This window comes from Poecilia reticulata, linkage group LG16 (assembly GCF_000633615.1).
Source record: "Poecilia reticulata strain Guanapo linkage group LG16, Guppy_female_1.0+MT, whole genome shotgun sequence".
In the NCBI taxonomy this organism is placed as follows: Eukaryota; Metazoa; Chordata; class Actinopteri; order Cyprinodontiformes; family Poeciliidae; genus Poecilia; species Poecilia reticulata.
In genome coordinates this window covers 12,872,476-12,894,784 of record NC_024346.1, presented here as the reverse complement: position 1 = coordinate 12,894,784, position 22,309 = coordinate 12,872,476, and the positions used below count along the sequence as shown (strand labels likewise).

The 22,309-nt window shown below is 40.1% G+C and overlaps 1 protein-coding gene across 5 annotated transcripts in view; it reads right to left on the bottom strand.

Annotated features, from left to right (window-relative positions):
- Positions 1 to 22,309, bottom strand: part of ddr1 (discoidin domain receptor tyrosine kinase 1) — a 91,221-nt gene that overhangs the window by 43,631 nt on the left and 25,281 nt on the right. For all 5 annotated transcript variants that reach the window (XM_008431352.2, XM_008431354.2, XM_008431357.2 and 2 more), the window contains exons 2-3: positions 16,216 to 16,373; positions 5,476 to 5,578 (exon numbers count right to left, since the gene is read on the bottom strand). In XM_008431352.2, the coding sequence (XP_008429574.1) occupies positions 5,476 to 5,578; positions 16,216 to 16,315 (203 nt within the window). In that variant the 5' untranslated portion in view covers positions 16,316 to 16,373. The remainder of the gene's footprint in view (positions 1 to 5,475; positions 5,579 to 16,215; positions 16,374 to 22,309) is intronic.

Genomic DNA, 22,309 nt, shown 5'->3' with positions numbered 1-22,309 from the left:
GAATGTTTTAAAAAAAGAAAAGGTATCCACCGAGCGGCTGATGTCTTGTTAATGTCAGACTGGTTTGAAATGACAGGAAGGGAACAGAAGCTCAAACAACCATGTAGAGGCAGATGGTTTACAGCAGCAGACGGTCACACCGGGAGCCACTCCTGTCCGCTGAAAACACCAAAATGAGGCGACGACTCCCTCAGGCTCAGCAGCATCATCCAGCATCAACAGGCTGGCAGTGGGAGAACAGAGTACAGCGTGTTTTCTACGCAAACTTCAGGCCTGTTACAATATTTTGCTCAATGATAAATTGTCCCAAAAATTATTGTGATAAAACGATATTATCATTTTGAGACCATTTTCATCTATTCTTAATGGGAATGGCATGATAATGCAAGTTAAGACCATTGGACTTCAAAAATACCTTATTGAGCCAAAAGGGAAATGAAATCACATTAATTCAAATTCTTCAGAGTTTTTGTTTGGCTGCTGACAGGAAAGATCTCTTGTAGCAGTCTGTGTTACAGCTAATTTGAAGAAGCTTCTGATTGACACTGATTAGACGCTTTATGTCTTCAATCACTCATGAAGCAAAACACAACAACCAACAGAAATAAATAAGAAGGAAATAAAAATAAAAAAAACCATAAATAAAATGGATTATGAATTCTGTGAACAAAATGACCCTTTGAAAAACATTGAGTCAGAATAGAAACGATCATAATCATTTTAATTTATTATACTATTAGTTGATTAATTATTTGTTAATTGCACCTGGCTTACTACCAACAGAGCGCAATTTAAAAACGCCACAATCATCTCCATCCATTCATGACAACAGTGCCTCCGTTTTCCCATCTCCACTTCCAGCAGGACATTGAGCCATGAAACAAAACTCAAATAATATCAAACTGGTTTCTTCAATGTTAGATTTCCTAAAAAAAAAAAAAAAAAAAAAAGGGCCTTGAAATCTACTTTCACATAGCAGGTCTTGATTTATTTATTTTTCCTGGTTGTTCATACCACCAATTAAACTTGATCAAAATGAGACTCCTGTGTGAATAGAAGAAGAAGAATGCCAACATCGCATAGCAGCGTAAAGTTTGCAGAGGTCATAATGGACGGAGCTGCTTATGGATGGATTCTGAAGCTTATTCAGCAATGGGAGCCGACAGAATCATTACAAGATCAGAACAACATGAAATAAGTGAATACAAATAAAGCACAACTAACAGAAATGGCCCTTTATGGAGCATTAGCATAAACTTCTGCAGGGGAGTCTGTTTAGACAAAACCTTGTGGGACAGTGATGGGATTCAGTGACTTTGTTCATAATTACATAATTATAATTTTCAGTCATTGTTTGCGTCCTGATTTACAGCGTCGGGATTTTTCTGGTCTCACATCAATGACTTAAAAGTCAAAACAATCAGACACGTATTCAATTTAGTACCACAAATGTAAGCGGCACAGATCTGATTTAATCGAGGCTGAAAAGATCAGAACTGTTCCGTTCAGACTGCAGTGAAAAAGTCCAATAGAGGTTATATTTGGGGGGAAAAAATGTTCATTTGGGTTGAATTTGTCTGCTGTGTGAACGTGGCTCAGTACGGCTCCTCTGGGATGTGGGCAAACGAGAAGATTCACATCGTGGAGTGGACAAATCAGCCACATCTTTCTGGGGACTTTATCAACTGTTGATATCATTATGAATCAAAATACAAGAGGAATTTTTCAGACATCTTGTTCAATCGAAGCTCCATAAAGGAGGTCAAACCTGGAACCAGCAAGTTGTACTTCACAGTATATTTACAGGAACATAAAATCATAAAAGAGACCGACACCGGTAAACATGTACATGGCTTCTAAGTCACTTACCGGATGTGTATTTACTTCTAATTTGGTAGGAACCAACTAAAAATGACCTTTTTTCAGATTGTTGGATAAACGTTTCTTATTCAAGCTCTTATGAAACCGTGCCACTTAAGACCCACAATGACTGCTGCAGTTCTCGTCACTCATCTTTCCAGCTGCTGCATCTGATGGAAAGCTAAAAGTTGCATCATCACAGTAAAACTGTCACAAGAAACCCTTTATTCAAGGTGGAGCAGACATTTTCAAGATGGATTGGGGCTTCAGAAAATCTTGGGATTACTGAGTTTTATATATGAATAAATGTGTGTCTCTATGTATCAGTGTTTGGGGGGGATTTGTCCATTTTACGCATGTATATGAATGAGCACATAAATACATCCAGGTTTTCTGTAAATTCACCTGAAAAATGTGTCTAACCTGGAAAATGTCGACACTTTAATCCTTTATCGTATATTGTTATCTGATCATCTATTCACCGAAACGTGCTACAACCTCAACTTGTGGCATTGCTCTAATTAAATTTTAATTTGCACAGGCGTAATTAAGCTTTCTGTCATTTTTAAGTTTTACTTTTTGAACTGATCCAACTTAGAGATTTGAAGCTCGGCCTAATAAGCAGGTGTTCACCTCTTCAGGCATCAACCCTCTCATTACAGAGCTGCACTAAAAATACCCGATTACGAACATGCCTTCAATTTAATATAATTCTGAACCAAACCATGCGACTGCACTTTGAGCATCACAACATCATCACTCCAGCTTATCCAGGAATTATGCATGCAGCACATTGTAGGGACAGAAGGTTGAAGGCCGAGTTTGTTGTGCTGCAAAGCGTGTGTGCAGAGGTTAATGTTTAATGATTGCTGTTGTGGTTTTTAATGAAGTCTCTTAATTCAAAAACCGTTTTACTCTCACCTGAACGTGATTTCCAGCATAAATCGGATGTGGGCAGCAGCCCAGACTCAGAACTGGTAGCGAAGCATTTAATCCTCCCTATCAAGTCTCAGCCAGAGCAGCTATTCAGAGTGGTGATTATATGTTCTTTATAAAGAGCTCTTTCAAAGGCAGGCTTTTAAAAGTGGGAAAGTAGACCAAGTGAAAAGAATCTGCGGTTTTGGAGACCAGAACAACAGACACGTTGAATCTACTCTAAATATTTTCACCCCAAATCACAAATTTGAGAGCATCTTTTAACCCGGAAGTTCATCTCTGGAGGAAATGAAGACTGAGCTGCACTGAAGCCCATTGAAAACCTCCTACCGATTTCTGAACTCTTCCCAAGTAAAAACATCAGTATTGTTGTTTCTAAATTATCATTAACTTGTTTTCTTTGCATTATTTGAAGTCTGAAATCGCTGCATCTTTTTTGTTATTTTGGCCATTTCTCGTTTTCTGCAAATAAATACAACATTTTTGCTGGTAATTTCAGAGGCAATGATGTTCATTTTACTCAAACATATACCTATAAAGAGTAAAATCAGAGAAACTGATCATTTTAAGTTGTCTCATGTTTTTTTTCCAGAACTACATGTCAAAACTTTGATGTCATCTACTGCATTTTACCACATCAACTTCAGCTCAGTATCGATTTCAGTTGTGTTGCACAGAAATCCAATTGCCATTTCTGCTGCATGAGAAGAAAATTCCTTCAAAAATGTTGTTTATATGGCAAAAAAAACCTACTTAAATGAAGGACGAGCCTTGCCTTAAATATTACACACTGTTAGTTCTGCTCAGCAGACAGAAAATCAATCAACGGGAATTTATTCATCTAAATCTGAGCAGATTGGAAAGACATGCCAATGTGAAGTGGAAGAAAAAGGATACCTGCTTTTCATTTTTACTTTTAACAAATACAAATCTCAAAAGTGTGGCATGCATTTGTACTGGGTTCCCCCGAGGCAATACTTTATAAAGCCGCAGCTACAAGTCTGGGCTGTGAGCCTCGGCTTTGCTCTCAGGTCGTCGTTTCTTGGGCTACGTTCTCACAGCAGGCCTCGATGCTTAGTTACAATTTTTTGCTGATTATTTTTTGTGCGTGCGGTCATTCATACTACTAGTTAAATGCAACTGCAAGCAGACTAACGTGTGAAATGTTTATGACCGCAGAAGAAGAGCGAAGTAATAATGGATGGAGCAGTTTTAAAGTTGTGGAGCAATGGGAGCTGGCTGTCACAAGATCATAACTAGCCGTTGTTTATGTCCAGATTTACTGTCTCCGTTTTCTTCTGGTGCAGAATTATGATGCATGTCATCGATGACGAGGTGCCATCTGCCTGGCCAAGCAGGTGGTGAATGTAACATGACCGCTGTGACGGCAGACGTTTTGAAAACTATCGAAGAAATCGGATTTATTTGTGGGGTGAAAAGATCGGAACTGGGCCGTTCAGATTGGTGTAAAAAAAAGTTTGAAATATGAGAAAATCTGATTTGAGCTGAATTTGTTGTTGTGTGAAAGTGAAACCGTGTGATGCTGCAGTCACCACATTTCCATCATCCATGGCATTTTATGTGCAAGCCAGATTGTAGGACTTTAGTCTGATCTGACCAGAAAACCTTCTTCCAAATGCTTTCTGTGTCACATGCAGCTTGTAGCAACGTGCAAAGGGAATTCCTCTGTTTCAACAGCTGTTTTTTGTTGTTGTTGTTGTTGTTAGTCCAGAAATGCCAGATTTGTGGAGAATAAACAATAGATTCTCCCGCCTGAGCTGTGGATCTCTGCTGCTCCTCCAGAGTTACTAACCGGTAACCAATTAAAGGTTTACTTTGTGTTATTAGAATAAAGGGGACGGAATAAAAGTACATGCTGCATGTAAAAATGTTTAGAAAACCTTCGTAAGTTTTCTTCCACTTCACACTGAAGACACATGAAAAAGCTTAAAGTTGAAAGAAATGTGCAATAACAAGAGCAGTTTTCATCCAACGACTCAAAAACAAACAAACAAGAAATTAGAATGATTTCTGTAACCATTTCAATAAATTACAGTAAAAAGAGCGAAAAAGAAAAAGCTCTACTGAACGTTGAGCTGGAAGCACAAGCAGAGCTCCCAATTCAATGCTCATCTTTAAATTTTGCCCCGTTGATTAATAATCACAAGGACTTTAACCTGTGTGTCATTATCACCAGCCAGTTGCGCATTAGTTTGCCGTTCTTCAGATAGTGGCTTCACTTTCTCTAGCAGCAGAAAATGTGTGTGCAGACTTGTCTGAATAAGAGTAGTGATCTCCTGTGACTAACAAATTCCTCGTTTGACTGCTTGCACACGCGCTGTCTGCACTGTGATGGTTCAGGAAAACTACATGTACCATTACAGCCCCAGTGTTTAATCACTGTGTGCAGTCTGGGTGGTCCCATAATTCACCACAGCAGGCATCCTGCAACCTGGCCTGTACCCTCATGAACTGATCCTAATGGCAAAACTTGTGTTGCACAGCCAAGCAGATGGTGCTTCTTTGCAGCTTGCTAAGGCTATTGATGCTTAAATGACTGAAAGTTGCAGAATTGGTGCAAAACCTTTGTGCAAATAGAAAATTACATCTCCAATAACAGTAATTTCATCTGCAATGGTCACCTGCCACCCTCACGTACAAACTAAAACATTTTCCCACCTTCCATGTTTGGCCTCTGTGGAGTCGGACCAGGCGCTGGAGGCGGTGATGTCAGAGTCTGGGATGGTGCCATCCTCCATCCCCAGGGCGTAGCGACACTGAGCTGGAAGGGGAAGGACCGAGGGAAGCAGAGAAGACAGACACGGGATGAAGATACGAGCAAAACTCTCATCTGTCCAGAAGAAACTTAATATTTTCACTGGAGTTGTCAGGGACCATCATTCGTCACGGAGCGTAACATTGTTATGTCATCTCTGGGAAAACATCCGGGCTTGATGCATCGTAGCCAAAACAGACTGCGAGCGCAGGGAGAGTTGTAGGAAACGGCTCCTTTAGCTGTCGTTTGCAGCACAAAACACAAAGTCACACTTTGCAGATACATTATGAACTCGGTTGACATTTAATTCCCATGTCTGCTGCAGTGTTGAGGGGTTTCAAGATTAAATTAATCTGCAGCCCATAAAAAAATCTTTTTTTTTTCCTTCACAGAATTCAGCAACAAAACTCAGACTGTGACAAGAGCTGGGCTTAGTTTCAATATTTCCATCTCTGCAAAGGTTTTTCTCCAGACACACCAACATCTAGTCCCAGTTTCTGAACATGTTTGGGTCAAACATTCATAAATATAACAGGTTCCCTGTAGTTTGTACCTCAAAGAGTTGGTTTAAAAATTCTAATGAATGAACAAAGGTCACAAATGTTTTTAAGTCAGATTAGTTTCAACTATACGTCAAATAAAAACAGCAACAGTATCTTTTTTTTTTTTTTTTTTTTAGAAATCTTAGAAATCTTTTTTTCTAAGACGCTTTCTGAAAAACTACTTTCAGAATGAGAATCAGTCCGGGTTTTGATCGGACCAGCTATTTAGAAAAATGATCAAAAACCTGAACAGAAAACACACCACGTTATATACTCTGAGTTGAATCAACACTCTTCAGTGTGGACGCTGTTATCGAGAGAAGATTATTTGATATTTGCTTCATCGTCAGTGAGTTGTTTAAAAAAAAAAAAAAACTTTTTACTTCTCCGTGCTTCATTTTAAAGAACATTTAGCTGAGACCTTTACAGGTTATTCAGGTTGTGAGAGAACAAGAATTTAAACGGATAATAAGAAGGTTAGATGGAGAACTACCTTTACTTTATGTTTTAGAGATTCCAACTTTTGCATTTGAAAATGTGTCAACCCTTTACAAGACAGCTAAGGTAAGGATTTATATTCTTTAGGAAATCCAAACGGAAAACTGTTAAAAATAAGAGGCTCAAAATGGTTTAAAATGTGAAAACTTTTTATCTTTGTTTTAAAATAAACAGTAAATCCCTTCAAAAAAAAAAAAAAAAAAAACAGGTCTGACAACTATCACACAGCTGAAAGACATCATCTCTGCTGTGAGTGTAAATCATTTCTGAGTTGTAAGTAAGAAAGCTTATTTATAAAACACCGTGCAAAGCCACAAAGCACTGCACACATATAAATCACATTTTAGTTGTGCATTGCATAAAAACAATAAAAAGCCTGGAAGAACAAAACGTTTTTCCGCCGTTTTTAAAACATTTAGTCAGCAAAATGAAAACATGTTCCACAGGTTAGGAGCCACAGACCCCGTCACTCCGGGTCCATATTCACACAGCAGGTCTGGATCCTGTATTATGACTTTTTGCTGAAAATATAACGTTTTTGTGCCTCGTTGTTCATTCTGCTAATTAAACCCCAATCAGACTTATGTGTGACCATTTAATGTACCTATGAACGTTAACATCACAGAGCAGCAATTTGTTAACAAAAGATGGAGACGTTTATGGATCACTTTTAAAGTCTATTCAGCCGACAAGATCATAACGCAAAGAAAGCACAACTAATAGAAATGGCCTTTTGTATTAATGGAGCGTTAACGCTGGCTTCTGACTGGTGCGACACGCTTCACTGACACAGGCTTCCTTCATAAGTTCATAATCATAATTTTCAGCCATTATTTCCTTCGGTTAAAATGTCACATGACTGTTTAGACTGCAGGCGCTTTGAAAACAGTTTGATGCAAATCCGATTTAGTTCCACATATGGAAGAGGCTCAGACCTGATTCAGACTGAAGTGAAAAGTCAGATGTAGTCCAGTTTATTAGTACGGCACATTCCAGCAACAAGGCAGTGCAAAGAGCTCTACATGATAAAAACACAAAAAATATAAAGTCATAGAAGACGGTCAACAATTGAAGCATCACATAAACAAAAGCCTCTCTGCTGCTTTCTATGCTGCATTTTAGCAAAAAAACACAAAGTGGGTTTGAGTCGCATTTGCCTGATGTGTGAACGTAAACTATTCTTGTTCTAGTTTTGGGATCAGTGTTTTAAAGGGTGAAAGCTGTCAGAAATAATCGAGGAAGAAAATATTTTAATTTCTGTTGCGTCTATTTTTATAGCTAGTTTTACAGTTCTTAGAGAAGCAGTGATGTGCTGAACTCGGTTTTGCGTGTCACCGCAAACTCGTGATAGGCGCATCTTTAGTTTCCATTACTTCAATTTATATACGAGTAAGCTATGAAGTTTTATGCCCCCCTTTGGAGACAGGAAAGATGTCTCAGATTACACCTTTCCTGTCTGTCATTTTTTTTGTTTTTTCCAACCATCTCTGTTCCACACAAAGCAGCTACCTCAGGGCTCCAGCTATCCTGCACAGCTCCAGTTACCGGCGCTCTGAGATTTGCAGGAAGAGAAAGAAACTGACAGCAAAGAGGGGGGAAAAAAAAAGAAAAAGAAAAACACAGACGGGTCTCAAATGTCTGCCCTGACTCCGTTCCAGAGGCAGCTTTATCAAACGATCCAGATAGCTAGGTCCCAGGCAGGGATTACCCAAACAGCCAGCTATCTGCTCTGAAGTCATCATAGGAGGAGGTGAGGGGTGTTTGGTCAGCCATGGGGAGGATGGACGGGGGAACGGCGGTGACATGGAGGGTGTGGGGAAGGCATCTAACTCACTTTCTGTCACTGAGTCACTCAACAGGAATGCTGGGCTCCATGACAAACCCCAAAACCCCAGCGAGTGACAGGGGCCTCGCACAGTTCATCCACACCCTGGGGACAGGTGCCCATTTCATTACATCATCGTCATCATCGCTCCGCGCTGACGCTCTGCAGCCAGCAATCTGCAGTCTTTTCACTTCTCCGCCTCCCTTTGTAACATAGGAGGTCACCTTCAGGCTCTGCGGATTTAACCCGTGCAATAAATATTTCAGAAATTTCACCTCAGCTTGATCTGCTAGACGAAACATTTCAGCTTATATTTTATTGCTATAGCACAGCCTGCTGCTGAATGTAAATCTGTAAACAAACTGGACGATCTGACTGAAAAAGGGTTTCATACCAGTCGATACTGGTCAATATTTATTAGCTTTTCTGTTTATAATATTTTAATTACTGTCAGTTTTTTTATGTGACCTTTCCAGTTTTATCCAGTTTTTGCTCCACATCATTGTTTTATATTTTTAAGCAGTTATGAGGCATGGTGGGTAAACCTTAAACTGCTGCTGCGACAGTTACTCAGTATGTTGTTACTAGGTAACCATGTTACTCAAGTTGTTGCTAGGTATCAAAAGAGTGAGTTAGTTGATGCCACCAACTTAGCTTGCAGAAAGAGGTAGAGCTGCTAAAGCCTTTCCTCTGCCTACATCTCCCAGAATGCTGTGCGTTTCTGAATCAGTTTAGTGAAATTATTGAACATTTTATCAGACATATTAGCTATTAATAACACAATACATATTGTAATTGATTTATTGTCCAGCCCTAATGCAAACTTCTATTAATGTACTTTGCAAAACTTAAGGAGTTTTATGCAGCATTTATGTTTAGCTAGCTAAAGTCTGCCTTTACGCCAAGGCTACATTCACACCAGCCCCGTTTAGTCCGCTTTAACCAAACTCTGGCTTGATTTTTGGCACAATCAAGCCAAAAAAGCGAACTCTGGTCTGCCTAAAAACCCACGTCTCGGTTCAGTTGAATGCATATGTAAATGCCAACCAAACCACAGACCCCTCCAAAAGCAGGAAGCAGATTGAAGCGCATGGCATTCTGGGTAAATACAACCAAAACAAACGTGTGAATCTAATGCTAAAAGGAGAAATGACTCATGTTTTTTTTTTTCGTTTTTTTTATGAAAGACAAGAAGTGGGCTGCACAGTGGCACAGTTGGTAGAGCTGTTGCCATGCAGCAAGAAGGTTCTGGGTTCGATTCCCGGTCTTTCTGCATGGAGTTTGCATGTTCTCCCTGTGCATGCGTGGGTTTTCTCCGGGTACTCCGGTTTCCTCCCACAGTCCAAAAACATGACTGTTAGGTTAATTGGCCTCTCCAAATTGTCCCTAGGTGTGAGTGTGTGTGTGCATGGTTGTGTGTCCTGTGTGTCTCTGTGCTGTCCTGCAACAGACTGGCGACCTGTCCAGGGTGACCCCGCCTCTCGCCCGGAACATTAGCTGGAGATAGGCACCGGCAACCCTCCCGACCCCACTGAGGGACAAGGGTGTAAAGAAAATGGATGGATGAATGGATGAAAGACAAGAACAGAAATCCTACTCAGTTTTTGTTTACATTTTGTGAAGATGAAGTTTAACTCATGTCGTGGAGGTTTTTGTGTTGCTTCCTTCAGTAGTTCTTGGTGCAGTGCCACCACAGGTGAGGAGGGGAACAGCAGTTTTTCAAAGGTTTTCATTGTTTTACACTGTGCAGTGAGGAGGGAAACTAAGGCAGCTGAAAATGTATCAAATCTCTTATCCCTAATCAAACCGAGTCTATCGGACAATAAGAAGTGAAAACACCATAAAACTACTGTGTTAATATTTATGTTTTAAGCTATATCGCGACCTAAAAGGTTTAACAGACAATAAGACTAAGCAAACCATTCCTGCCGTGTAGGATTACCTTAGCAGCTGACGGAGAGGAATTTCCCTCAACTTTTCCACCCTTCACTGAGAAATGATGAGCGAAAAACAAAGTCAGTCATGGTTTGACTACCAGAGGAGAATCACCTGTCACTCTGTTTTACAGACTGAGCATGACCGTCAGTAAAATGGATAACTCACTACAAGAGAAGATATCTCACATATTCAACATAAATGTATTTTATTCTAGCAAATTGATTTGTGTAAATATTTATAAAGTGGGATTCTCTATTATAGACTGAAAGTTTCTATATTCTAGACTGAAAGTCAATTGAAGGTAAGATTTAATAAGCACTGGCTTCTTTCTACTCCTTTTCAAAGTGAATATGAAAGTTTTGTTTTCATGTTTGATTATTGTTTTTTTGTTTTTCTTCTGTGACAGTTTTTTTTGTTAAGATCTCAATTCCAACCCCATTGATTCTGAAGCAAAGTAATCAGTAAATGAAACCAAAACACCAGTGAGGCGATTTACAACGGAAACAACTGACTGCATTTACGAGCGAATGTCTGCAGCATTTGCTTTACACTCCCTCAGCTGTCCAGTAAAATCAGTGGACGATCCCGGGGTGAGTCCGTGACTTAATGAGGCATTTAATTTTCCAAATCATCTCTGCAGACAGCTCGGTACCAAACATCTAACTGCAACCGTGTAAATGCTTTGATGAATTGATTTGTTGTGCATTCTAATAATATATTTTGTTTGTCAATAATTTTCTACTGGGAATATTATAATGCTTGAGCGTACAAGACGGTGCAATATCCTGCTTTACTTAGCTTTTTCTGCTGACCTGTGTGCTGCTTTTCCAGCTGTGAAATTGCATCTCCAGCAGAAAGTCTCCTGCTGTGAGCTTCATGTGTAAACAGCAACTAAAGAATAAGTCCAGACCAGACTTTCCACATTTTCTCCTAAAAAGAAAAACCTCTGCTGCTCCATGTAAGTAAAAAAAAAAAAAAAAAAAAAAAGAGGACGGTTTTACAAAGCCAGATGGCCTGGAGGAGGGCCAGCCATCGAGAATCATCCCAAGATAAATCAGGTGTCATCGTGGACGGGGAGGCATGGTCCCATCTGCAAGTCAGGGCTATTCGTTGCATAATTTTTCATAAAAGCAGCCGGAGGTGAAAACTCTGACAGATTCTCACATAAATAAATGCTGACAACGCAGGGTGTTCCTCCTACGGAGAAAAAAACCATCGAGTCACAGAGAATCATTTCGGAAGGCATAAAACACAAGGAGTGAGGTTAGCAGAGAAACTGATTCAGAAAGCAGCAGTGGTGTTGCTTTGAATCCTCTCAACAACTGGGGATGTTGACCATGAGTTATGTTTTATTCGCTTTGAAATAACGGTGAAACTCTGTGTAGCTGCATATTTTTAAAATTCGCTTCTCTTCGTCTCTCGCATGGTGTGACATCACCTCTGGTCCTGATGTAAATAATTCAGATTAGTTTTATTTTGGTGGATGTACAATTTGACAAAAAACAATAACTTGCTGAAAAAGGTAGAGCGTAAGGTCAAAGGTTATGCATATTTAAGTGTGTAACTTTATTTGAAGGGGTACAAAAGACTGACATGACACCGTCATAAAATAACAATCTCTCACGAACATGAAGGAGTCTGTTTATGCCAGTCATGAAGTGTTATTCGGTAAATAACGACACCTTTAAGTGACTTTTTATGCAAATGTTTAGAACTTTGCATTAAAAGGTTCATTATTGACCATATAATGTAAAGTTTATACTTTTAATGGACTTTTAATGCAACTTCTGGTGAAACTTTGCATTAAAACGTCATGTTAATGACAGTGTCACATCAGTTTTATGCCCTCCCCTTCAAATAAAGTGTCACCTTTAAATCTAATATAATACTAGTGAGGCTTCTTAAGGCTCCTGTAGTTACAATAGATAATTTAATTAATTTATTAGCACATCCAGCAGTAAATCAGAGGGATTTCCTCCAACATATAAAGTTATTTGTTCTGAAATTAGCTTGTGGGGACAATTTGCATCATTTGACTTTGAATCTTCTGACACATAAACACTTATTGAGCTGAACTCTCTCGCACAAAGAAGCAAATGATACTTCACTTCTTTTGTTTTTGTGTTTTTCTGCATCACCACCTCCAGGAGGACATTTCGTGTATTTGAAGATTTTATTGATTCTTAGTGATGCAGAGAGAAACGGTTTTGTAACTCTGGGTTATTTTTGAGAAAATTATCATTTCCTTTTAAGGTAAGCATTTTATTGTGAAGATGCCATTTCAGTTCATCCAGAAAGTTCTAAAATTACTTTGTTGGTATTTACGGTTCCAACGGACGAATCAAAATAAACTCAAATCAGTGTCAGCAGTTCAACTTCACAAAACGTCTGATTGGAAATCAGCAAAGACCTTCTCTGATTAGTGCATCTCTAAATTATGCGAGAAAAATGTATCAAAACAACAACATGGCTGCTTTTGTACAGTTGCAAACTTTTCTTGTCAGCAGAGAGAAAAAAAACACAAAAAACAGAGGAGAAACAGAACAGTAGTCAAGAAGAAGCAAAAATAACTGGATTCCAGTGACATTGGACACATGGAGAAGAAATATAACAATGTCTGTTTAATTCTGACTCAGTCTACAGCTGTAAACTTCTCAGCCTTTGGGGACACAAAGTTACAGATTGGGAATCTTCTTCAACATAAAGCAGCTAGTCTGGCAGTAGAGGTGAGTGGAAATATATGTATTTTTTAAAAACAAGCTGGCTGGATGTCAAGAGAAATTCAGGCCTGCAGCTGACTTTGTCCTTTACCAACATCTGATGACCCAACTATGGAGCAGGTCTGTGAATAAAAACACCTTTAGAGGCAACATGTTGATTAGATCACTTTGTTCTGTGACGCCATTTAAAAAAAAAAATCCGTTTATGAATATTTGATTTAGAAAGGTAAGCTTTAAATGCAGTAATACTAAACAGGTCCAATAGGCATAAAATGAGCTTTAAAAGGAAAGTACTATGCATTTTCTAGACCTCTAGTGTCATTTTATAGCATAATAAAGTAACCATGTTACCTCCAGTTGTTATAAAAATGTTGTACATATCAAACAACTTACAAGAAATTTGACTTTGTAATTTGATGTCTTAAAATTGGCCTCTGTCTCTTTAAGAAGCTCCTGGTCTTTGTGACACTCTGCTTCCAGGAAGTCGTCCCAACATGGCTCCTCTGCTAACCCTTTAACCCTGGTTTTTACCAGTGCTGCACTGAGAAGTAGCTCCTATAATGAGCTCAGTAGATCAACCAGATGTTTGCCATTTGTTGCTGGCTAGTCTGAAGGAGCTGAGTGGAGGAGCCATGGGGAGGGCTGTTCTGTGAGGCAGATCGACTTGGAAACTGCAGCTCCATGGAGGAGCTTTGTTCTCAAAGGCGGGGCTTAGTTCAAGCAGGCGTTTTGCTTAGCTGAATGGTTGCCATGGAGATTAAAGGATTTCTCAAACATGTATGGAAGAATCAAGATATGTTTTGAAGAGGGAATAACATTATAACATGATGTAAAGCTCAAAAATTGATTTTACTTAAAGAAGTCTGACCTCGAGCAGTAATTTTCCTCTGGTTTATAGCATCCATATAACATATCTCAACGCTTTAGTCATTTTTACTTTTTACTCTCTAAATTAATCTGCCACTTAATCCGATTCACAGTTTTAGCCTCTGCAGTGAGACGGTTGCCTGCGCTGCAAACAAGTCTCCAGTTTCCCCTGGTTGGCTCACATTCCCCGCCTCCTCTGATGCCTCCCTCCCGACACTTTGACTGACACTTTCATGAAGTGCCTGTGCATTAGCGATCCTGACGGGTCGGAGGTGTACGCGGAGGCGGCGCAGGGGGCCGCTGCCTATCTTGGTCTCCTATTACAGACGACTGGCTGGCAGACAGGGAGAGGACACAGGATAGCCTGTTGATGGTGAACGGAGAATGAGCCGTTCGGATCTGAGAGTGTGAGGAGAATGTCAGAGCAGACGCCTGGTGATCCCGTGAAATACGGGGCAACGAGGAGGAGGTTGGAAGATGCAAACGGGTTTAGGTTTGTAGAAAATAAAAATCTAGCTGGAGACCTGCCGACTAGGGCTGAGCTACAAGGTTTAAAAACAAAATCTCATTTCTTTCTAGCCAAATCAGTTTTTTTTTGTTTTGTTTTTTGCTTAAAAATATTCAATATATATAAAAAATATATAAAAATATATTTTAAAAAATTGGCTTTTATTTTAATCATCCCTTCTAAGAGTTGAGCGATGGCACATCATCACCAGACTGAGAATTTTTGTTTAATTAGAAGCAGGGCTGCCTGCAGGATATTATCAGAGGGTTTGCACAAAACTGCGAACACAGCGGCATCCCCGACACGCACAAACCTAACCCACACAAATATGATACAGGAATAGGATGCACCAGAAACAACAGATCTGATCCACACGAGGAGCAAAGCAACACACACACACACACACACACACACGCACACACACACTTATGCCTGCATAGCCTACTTTTTATATGACAAATTACATTAAGACAAAAAAGACAGAAGAGCCGTTAAGTAGGCTTTGCTTATGAGGATGTGAAGCGACAATGTTTGTCAAAAAGAGTAGAAATTAAGCAAACGTTTTGACTAGATTTAACTATTTAACTCTCCCAGTACAACATGATGCTGGTGAAGTGCGGCAGGTGTCACGGTCGGCCAATGGAGAAGTGATGGGGTGTCCCCTCGGCGCTTTAGTTCCCAAACGGACTAAAATAAACTTGTAAAAGCACAGGTGGGCCACGCACAGGATAAAAAGTTCTGGTGGAGTTCTTAAAACTGTGTCTCACATTTAGCTTACAGAAAGAGCACCAGGCCGCCAAATAAAAGTAAACTGACCAACGATGTTTAGGTGTAGGACGGATGTGTGCCCACTCCCACAGACGCACGCAGATGTGGGCTACACTTAGGATATGTTGACACAAAAGAGTATTTTTATGTTATTCAGCAATTTTGTGAATAGCAAAGGGAAAACACAATAAAAAGTACAATAGCTACAATATTTCTTTTGTTTACTCAAAGTAAACAACTCACAGTGCATACAGCTGCGTGTGTCACTGATTACAGGAGAATAATACTAGAAAAAACATCTTAAAATGAAAAGAATAGTTTTAATTCAGTGTTATCAGGACGTGATTTGATTCTTTCTTCAAAACAGACAGTTGTTTGCACATCATTTTAAAGTCCTGCTAATGATAATAATTTGATGCTGAAGTGTTCAAGTATTTCTGTATCAAGTCCACATTTTTCATTTTAATTTTTGGTTATTTTTCGTGTTGGAGTTCTCATAAAATTTCTACTTCATTCTGGTAATATATTGATTTTATTCCTGTTACGTTATCCAGTTGTAAGGTAATTATATTTATGTAGCACATTTTCAGCAACAAGGCATTTGAAAGTGCTTTACATGAATTAGAGGAAATACAAATAATACAAAAACAAAAGAAGAAGAAAAGCAAAATAAAAAACAACAAAACCTAGTAATAGTTTCTCTAAGGAATAAGAATACGTAATCAACAATTTATAAGCTAATAGGAGTTTCTCTGTAGAGTTAAGCTGAACTCAAAGTCTAAATAAATCAAAGCGTTAAAGTTTGCCAAACAAGATGGCGGCATTCTGGCAGGATGACGGGAGTACATTAGTGAAAAATAATCCAGATTTTACAAAAATTAAATCGTCAAAAACCAAAGAATGGATAAAATCGATTCATCCAGCAGTTGTTATGCAAACTGAGACGCTCTTAAAAGTGTGCCTGTAGGTTATCTTACTTGGATCAAAGTGCCACTTATGATCCTCTGATGAGACGACGAACTCCGCCAGAACAGAGATCACCGTGACGAGGAGGAGCCGCGTGGTTGTGGAGGCCATGACAGCAGGAACGCGCCCGATTACGTGTCCGGAGACACACCGACGGCCACAGGCATACCTGCCAGAGAGAAGCAGAGGACATTCAGAGACAGATTCAACAGTTTAAACTGGACCGAACACAAGGCTTTTTAACTTTAATATCCACACACATGCACACGCACAGCTGTGGCCCGGGGCGGCTGATCTCACTGGCTCGACATCACCATTAATAACTCAACTCTCCCGATCATATCCTCTTATTCCAAAGCACGTCGCGTGCCTCGCAATCAGTTGTTTCTCCACATTTTGAGGCAGAGCGACGGGCCAGGCCCCTCAGGAGAGAGCACACAGCCAAATAACAAAGAGCAGTTTCACACACTAATTTGTTTTTCTCTCTGGCCCCGAAACACAGTGATACAATAAAGCTTTCCTGCCTTTAAAAAAAGGCTGCAAACAGCTTTGTAGATGAGGAAGGCATAACTAAGGCATCCCACTTCATTCGCAGGGAAAGGCATTCATCCTTCATCCTGTGGTTGAAACGTCAATCATTTCTCTAACTTATTTTCCAACCTGCTCCCCGCTAATAGGAGGGCGCATTTTTGGAGCACCTGGTTATGGATCCATGTTTGCAGTGAATACCAAACAGATGAATCAATAAGAGGGGAATAATAATAAAACACCAAGCAGCGACAACTTCTGGTGCACGCAAGTCTCTGCAACGTTACAAACACTGAACAGCAAAACAAATCATTGTCTTTCATATTGGACACTGCTCTTAAATTGCCTGAAACCTTTTGGTTTCTTATCTTTGTTCCCTGTAGACGGCGATACAAATGGCTGCAAACAAAGAATCCCAAACTACAAATAAAAACTTCAAGGCAGACACAAACAAATTTAGCCACATTGACTCAGAGAAAAAACTGAAAGTGGCATTGGAGAACTTCTCTGAAATACATGTTGCTGCGATTATCACTGCCTCAAGGCAGCAGGTACTGATGACGTCAGTCATAATTCATAGGCTCAGTCGTGCAAATGACACAAAAATATTTGTGAAGGCACCAATCAAGTTATTTTCAATGAACAACTTGAAAATCCAACAAAAATAAAAATAAAAACAGGACTAAATCAGCAGCTTCCTGCAGCGCAGCCTGCGACCAATCAGAGCAGACTTACAGGAGACACGAGTTCAAGCTGAACATCACACACAGTGAGGCCTCTGAGTAGAAATATACAGCAAATCATGAATATTTTATGTGTAGTACCCTGTCCCAGTAAATCAGCCCAGTATTGGCTCTTACATGTAAACACAAACACGGCGTGTCGGCACCAATTAAACCAGTTCAGAAGAATAATACAGCAATACATCCTCCATTCATGAAGGCCTCAATGATGACTTTGTGCTGCAACTATTTTAGACGCGTTGATTCAAATTATGCTTTTTTATCTTTGAGGAGACTGTAACTCCATTAAACTGTTTGTTGATACGTCCTGAAGCATTTAGACAACAATGAGGCTTTTATAAAACTCCAGGATAAAACTGGAACATTTTATTGACTGCCGACTCTCTCTAATGCTTTGAGGATTTCTATTTTGGAAAGATAGGAGGGAAAAAAGCACAACAAGTTAAATAATAATAAAGAGATAGACTATTTTTCTATCTCTTTCGTCAGTTCTGATTATTTTGAGCTCTTTCAAACTGGGATGTTTTAGGGCGTCTTGTCTCTTTAAATCCAAATAAGCTTCGCTGGCCACACCCTTCAACATAACGTTTACACTCGCATGCGAAAACAACTGTACATCTTTGAAAAGCAGAAGTGGAGCCTCCTGTACAACCAACGAGAATGCAGCAAGTGGTTTCTAGATGGCAAGACTACAATAAAACACTCGTCTTTTAGAGCATCCAATTTACAGAATATACAGCGAAAAAAAAACAGCTGACCAAATGTGCTGGAGTCCTGCCTGAGTTGCTAGGTAATCAGCTTCAACTGCCCACACCCTTCAACTCAACGTTTACACTCGCACATGAAAATGGCTGCAAACAGATTACATAACCTGTCCGTGCATCTTTGAAAAGTAGAAGCAGAAGTGTTAAAACGTCCAAAAAGTGAATTCCCCTTTAAGAACAGCCCGGTTTCATTCCCCGTTGGGAAGAGCCCGGTTTCATTCCCCGTTGGGAAGAGCCCGGTTTCATTCCCCGTTGGGAAGAGCCCGGTTTCATTCCCCBTTAGGAACAGCCCGGTTTCATTCCCCGTTRGGAACAGCCCGGTTTCATTCCCCHTTGGGAACAGCCCGGTTTCATTCCCCATTGGGAACAGCCCGGTTTCATTCCCCGTTAGGAACAGCCCGGTTTCATATAGATCTATAAGCTTAGATCTCCTCCAGCAGTGAGCAACAGTTCAACTCTCCATTCGGTTTCTGCAGCCGTCAACCGGCCGACAGAAAGGAAACCTCCTGAACTTCCCCCTCAATTAAAAAATGTCTTTTTAATGTAAAGTTGGCGTGCTGTCATATCCATTTCCCTAAAACACAGAGTGCTCCAGATTCATCATCGATTTAGTAACACACTAAAATCAGATCTCCAGAGTCTTGGCGTACCAAGAGGCGAGCAGCAAAGATAAATATACTGCTGCACCGACTTGTTTTTGGTAAAATGTTGCACTATCGAAGCCGTTTTTATTCTCTCCAAGAGCTACAACACAAGATAAATTATTCATATAAGGAACAGTTTTTTTTTTCAAAACAAAGAAAATGATTTAACATCGGCTATTGAGAGGCCATCATTAAAACGTTGCTCTGTATGAATTCATACTTTAACTCAGATTTCTAAAAGGCTGCCAACACATTTCATGAGAGATTCAAACCTCTAAAGGATGAACTCTATTCAGCTTCTGCCTTTCCTGCTGAAAGTTTCACTCTCTCAACTTTAATGACCTGCTCATTCTTGCAGGGTCGAGGGTGTGGGGGGGTTGTTTGTTCAACAACAACAATGCACACACATGCTGAGAGACAAGTGAATCTGCACCAGATTGATCCTTTTATGGAGACCAAAACTACAAAAATCATGAAACGGTGAAAAGGCAAAATGACACTATCACATCTTTGCATCAAAGTTATAAAAATATTCTACATTAATGATCAAATACTGTCACAAAATCTAACATTTTTAAGAGCAATGGTAAAACCAGATAGGTTTCCTTTTTAATTAAAACCATACAAATCATATTATTGTGTGCAAACCATAGAACTGTGGTGTTTTTCCTCAAGATTATCATTTAAAGTTCACCAGTGTACGTGTTCGGCTTTCGAAAACATTTTTAAAAAGGCTCCCAGTGGTGCACAGAGAGAAACCTTGTGATAAGTGGAGGTCTTGGAGGGAGTGACAGCTGGGATAGAGAGAGGGAGAGCGGCCAGACTTTCCTCCCTGTAGACCCTCCGTTTTCCAGCTTCATCTTGGACTCCAACAGGCTGACAACTGACACACAGCTGTAGCGACAGGGGATCCTCTGAGGAGGAGGAAGATGAGGAAGAGGAGAAGGAGGAGGAGGGAAACGGGGCGAATGGTAGCTCAGGCGCAGCGGCAGGGCGGAGGGACGGCAAACCGAGAGCGGCGATGACATGAGGTACATGTGTGAGTATTTGAGTAGGGGGAGGGGGGTGGAAAGATGGTGACTTTCCACAGGCAGGGGAGCAATTATTTGGGCATGGAGGAGCTGCAGCTGTCCAGAACAGGAGACACAATGCGAGAGCAACGTGCTGCATGTGTCACGAGATCAGTGAAACGGGGAAACACGTCGTCAGTGAGCTGAAATCTGTAAAAACACAAAATCTTACCAAGTGTTTTTGGTCTAGTTTCTTGTGAAAATATCTTAGCACACTGTAAATAAGACAAAAAAAACTAACAAGCAACTTTCCAGCACGATATAGGAGATTGTGTTAAATCAATAATTGCTTAACATGAATGAAAAATACACTAGTTATAAAGTGTTGTTCCACTTCAACATGAAAAGGATTTATTGACTTAAAAGAAGTTCCTATATTATAACTCATAATATGGATGAATATCTTGTACCACAGGAAGATTTTTTCATTTAATCCAGTGGTGCACTGATTTATCGGCATTAACACATTTGAGCTAAACACATTCTCTTCATGTTTAAATATAATATATAAAACATGGATTGGATGACTCAATGTTTGGTTACTGTATGTAAGTGGATGTATATATATTTAACTTGCTTCATGCTTTGTTTCTTATTGGGTATATTATGCATTTTTCTTCTCTTTTATATGGTTTAAAATAAAGCAGCAAAACTAAAGCTTATGCTTTTTCAAGGAATTATTGACCGAAAACAAGCTTCTATGAGATGCTGAAGAGTTGGTTTCACCTCATTTCAAGTGTAGCTGCTAGAAACTACACCAACAGAAGAGATGTTTTGTGTTTTTCAGTGTGTCAGACTACACATGATGAGCGGGGCCTAAAATCTGAGGCAATAACCAAAACGACCAGCACGACATCAACAGACCGTCCCCTCCACCGAGTCTCATCAGCGTTTCGTCATCAAGGGAGCGAACTTCTCCTCCAGCAGCGCGTCAAGACACAAAGACATTGTAAACACGAGCAGAGAAACCGACATCGCGTTTCATCTACCGGGAACAAAAGTGGCCGCAGCCATCCGAGAGCACTGTTGTTGGAAAAGTCAAGTGGTGCTGAACAGCTGTGGTTAGCGCTCCAAGGGACGGAGAAGGGCCGGCTGTGTTCTGGAGGAGGCGGCCCGGTCCACACTCACATTTTGTCTCCACTAATCCAGGAGCGGGACTAATGAATACTTATGAGCAGCTGCTGTTTCTGTCCCCCCACAACAAAACGCTGCTGACGAGACGGACAAAGCCGGCAGCAGGACAAACGGGCGGGGAGGACTGATACAGATTGCTGCCATTGCATCATATAAGACGATCTGCCAGTTGCTATAATTAGATTCCCCCTCTGAAAAGTTGGCAAGACTGCCTTGGCCACGCTTCACGTCTGCTCAACAGATCCGAAAGCTGGACCCTTAAGCAGTTATTATTCTTTAAAAGGTGACTTCCAATGCTTCCTTGAACAGATTAGTTTAGGCCTGTGGCCTATACAAAACCTCCATTACGTTTTTAGATAATGAGATTTCAGTCTGGCCAATTCTGAATATTTGATTCTTTTCAGAATGAGATGTTTTAGGGCATGTTGCCACTTTAAGTCCAAAAAAGCTGCTGGTCACTCCCCAACTCAACACTTACACTCTGTGAAAATGGGTGCAATTCAAATTCAAAGATACTTTATTGATCCCAAAGGGAAATTAAACATGGTTGTAATTCATTAATTCAGATTCTTCAAAGAATTTTTGTAGATAGTGAAGGATCTCTTGTAGCAGGTTGTATTTGAAGAAGCCTCATGTTTCATGAAGAGGTTGGTAGTTGTTCATACTTTGTTAGATTTTGTGAAGAATCCTTTTTTTCCAAATGCGGAACCATCTTTGAACATCATACAAACAACAAAGCTGTTATTATACAGCACTTAAAGCTGTAAAACCAGCTCACCAAATGCCCTAATGCTCAGTTTGGGTTGCTAGGTGACGGCCTGGGCTTCGCTGGGGTTGCTAGGTAACGGCGCAGTGCCTGCTGATTTGCTGCATTCCGTAGGTTTTTCCAACGGCTCATTTTCCAGACACCAAAAAACATGAACTTATTACTTTAAAAGAAACATTGGGTGCTTTTTTAAGCACTTGGTTTGTTTTTAGAAGCAGAATAATCCCAAATGGAAGCATAAAAAGGTGCAAAATGTGTTGTTAAATCATAGAAACAACTAGTTTCTTTACTCAGCTTTATTCCGCCATGTGCATCCTCCGCACAGACATGCAGAGAGCAACGAAGAAGAACACAAACCCATTACATATGCTCCTGGCATAACAGTGCCCCTAGTGGGTGGACATGTAATACAAATAAAACAAAGGAGTAACAATCTCCCACTTTTCTAAAAAAAAA